General features: G+C 35.4%; 1 protein-coding gene across 1 annotated transcript; it reads left to right on the top strand.

Annotated features, from left to right (window-relative positions):
- Positions 1–763: 763 nt before the first annotated feature.
- LOC126493524 (olfactory receptor 150-like) lies at positions 764–1,690 on the top strand. The gene has a single exon (XM_050130539.1). The coding sequence runs from the start codon at positions 767–769 to the stop codon at positions 1,688–1,690; it is 924 nt and encodes a 307-aa protein (XP_049986496.1). The 5' UTR covers positions 764–766.
- The last annotated feature ends 1,447 nt before the right edge of the window (positions 1,691–3,137 follow it).

Raw genomic sequence — 3,137 nt, 5'->3', positions numbered from 1 at the left:
AAGAAGAATCCCACTATAAAAAAAAGGTACACTAGACTTCACAAGGTTTTACATAAACAACAGTGACTATTCAAAAGGCAGGTCCACAAAGGTTTGCAAGCTGGATGTTAACCTAGAGATTTTAATAGCTGTGCTCTCATTGTTCAATGCTTTTGGTCCACAGTAATATAAGGTATGAAAAAATTAACTGCTTAAAATAAATCACACACAGTTGCACACATAAAACATGAAATCATTGCAAAAATGAAAATCATTTTATCATTTTATAGAGTTGCAACTGTGTTGATATTTCACAGATACTTGGGAACAATATGAAATCTACTGTGATCAATTATATCCAATACTTATATTTATCCGCTGTTAATTTTAGTTTGGCTAGTGATGTCTTTTCATAATGTTTTTACTTTATCACATATGAAACATTTTGTAATAAAAATAGGTGCTATTACTAAGGCATGACAAATACTTGAAACACTCTATAAGAGGTGCTAGTATGGTTTGCATGTGGTAGGATATAGGTACCAGTATACCTAGTTCTTATGACGATGTCACAAGTACACAAACATGTCTTTGATTATTTCTTTGCACACTTCCTTTTTCCAGGACTACAAAATCTCTGACTGCTCAAATTGAAATGAGGATGCTAGCTGATTGGAGATACCTGAAAATATTATGTTTCAAAATTCACTGAGTGATAGGAGAATTGATACTCAAATTTTTCTACTCTATATAAAATTTCATTCTTACATACAGTTTCCAGAAGAGAATGGAAGAAGTAAATCAAAGTACAGTGACTGAATTCATCCTTGATGGGTTAACAGATAATCCAGGGCTCCAATTGCCACTATTCTTCATCTTTCTGGGAGTCTATTTGGTTACAGTTGTGGGAAATCTAGGAATGATCATCTTGATTATTTTTAGTTCTAAGCTTCACACCCCTATGTATTATTTACTCAGCAGTCTGTCCTTTATTGACTGCTGTCAGTCAACTGTCATTACTCCCAAAATGCTGGTGAACTTTGTGACAGAAAAGAATGTCATCCCCTACCCAGAATGCATGTCTCAGTTCTTCTTCTTCTGTGCTTTTGCTATTGCAGAATGTCACATGTTGGCTGCAATGGCATATGACCGCTATGTGGCAATCTCTAACCCTTTGCTTTACAATGTAACCATGTCCTATCAAGTCTGTTTGTGGATGATTGCTGGGGTATATGGTATGGGATTCCTTAGTGCCACGGCTCCTGCTTTCTTCATGATGAGATTGCTTTTCTGTAAGTCTAATCTAATAAGGCATTACTTCTGTGATCTTTTCCCATTACTGGAGCTCTCTTGCTCTAGTACTTTTATCATTGAAGTACTAGCATGGTCCCTTGGTTCATTTAACATTCTTATACCAGCTATAACCATTCTTAGTTCTTACATCTTCATCATTGTCAGCATCCTCCATATTCATTCCACTGGGGGAAGACTCAAGGCCTTCAGCACCTGCAGCTCCCACATCATGGCTGTTGCTCTCTTCTATGGTTCCACAGCTTTCATGTATCTTCAGCCATCATCAGTCAGTTCCCTGGGGCAAACTAAATTTTCATCTGTGTTTTATACCATTGTTGTGCCTATGTTGAATCCCATGATCTACAGCCTGAGAAATAAAGATGTCAAAATTGCCCTAAAAAAATTAATTAAAAGGTAATTTTCCACTCAACCAAGAGTGAGTTTCATTAGCAATAGAGTATAACTTCTTCAACTTATTGCTAGATATAGCCTACATATGGGACATAGTAATATTATATGTGAGACTATTTTTAGCACTGGCCTGTTTGGAAAAAAATATATACCAAATGTAGAAGTGGATTCTCACCTTCATACCCTTGGAGAAGTGCTACTTTTTTATATCACCATAGTTTATTCACGTTAACATCCTACATCACCTGCTGAAAATTACCTCAGCTTTTTCGTGGGAGGGTTGGGCTTATTTGCAGATATGAACAAACTCTCTTTAGGCAAGCCAAACATAACTTTATTAATATGTGTGTACATAAATTTCTATAACATTTCTTTGTTGCCTCAAATATTTTTAGAAGGTCCTCTTGTTTATATATCGATTCAAAAGTACTATCAAATATTTCATAAGTGAATCTATTGTAATAAAATAAGTTATGCAATATAAGTTTTGTGTAACTCTGATTATTGAAAAGTATAGAGCACTATATCAGTGCATTTGTTAACAGAGGACAGGTTCTATCATTATCCCACCCACAAGGTGTTTCCAATATCTTAAACTAAAAAGACAATGGTAAACAGGAAGAAAGGCACATGCATTTCATGGTTATCTGTGCAATATTCTACACACAGCTACATGACTCCTCCTCATTGTACTATAATGATATAGTCATATTTCTTCTTAATATAGAGTTATGTTGTTTTGTTATACCACTTTTGGGTATATATAGCCAAAGGGTGCTCAATTGTGCCACAAGGACATGTGCTCAACTATGTTCATAGCAGCATTGTTTGTCATATCCAGAACCTGGAAACAACTAAATGTCCTCCAACTGAAGAATTGATATGGGAAAGTGGTACATTTACACAATGGAGTACTGTACAGCAGAAAAAAATAATGGCACCTTGAATTTTGCATAAAAATGGATGGATCTAGAAAGCATCATTTTGAGTGAGGTAACTCATACCTAGAAAGACAATTATCACACGTACTCATTCATAAGTGGTTTTTAATCATAAAGCAAAAAAGTCCACAAATCACAATGCCAGAACACCTAGATAACAATGAGGACACTAAGAGAGACATACAAAGATCTTATCTACATGGGAGGTATAAAAGGACAAGATCTCCTGAGTAAATTGGGAGCATGGAGACCTTGGGAGAGTGTTGAATGAGAAGGGAGAGGCAGGAGGGGAGTAGAGAAAAATGTAGAACTCAATAAAAATTAATGAAAAAAAAAGAAATGCTAGGCATTTTTAGAAGCTGGACTGGTCAGAAAAAGATTACAGGTATGCAATCAGGACAGATTCAGACATAAAAACCTCTAAATGATACACAGTGTGTTAAAAAATGTATGGGCACTTGGGAGAGAGACAAAAAAGAGTATAGACAGTTATAAAAAGAAGTAAATGGTTTT

The sequence above is a fragment of the Alexandromys fortis genome, unplaced genomic scaffold (assembly GCF_014885135.2).
Source record: "Alexandromys fortis isolate MF-2015 unplaced genomic scaffold, M_Fortis_MF-2015_v1.1 scaffold_335, whole genome shotgun sequence".
Lineage (NCBI taxonomy): Eukaryota > Metazoa > Chordata > Mammalia > Rodentia > Cricetidae > Alexandromys > Alexandromys fortis.
Note: the sequence above shows the minus strand (reverse complement) of the source record. Positions and strands in the feature narration are given on the sequence as shown.

Bases quoted from the DNA above. Each gene is read 5' to 3' on its own strand.
- LOC126493524 (XM_050130539.1), top strand. From the start codon at position 767: ATGGAAGAAGTAAATCAAAGTACAGTGACTGAATTCATCCTTGATGGG.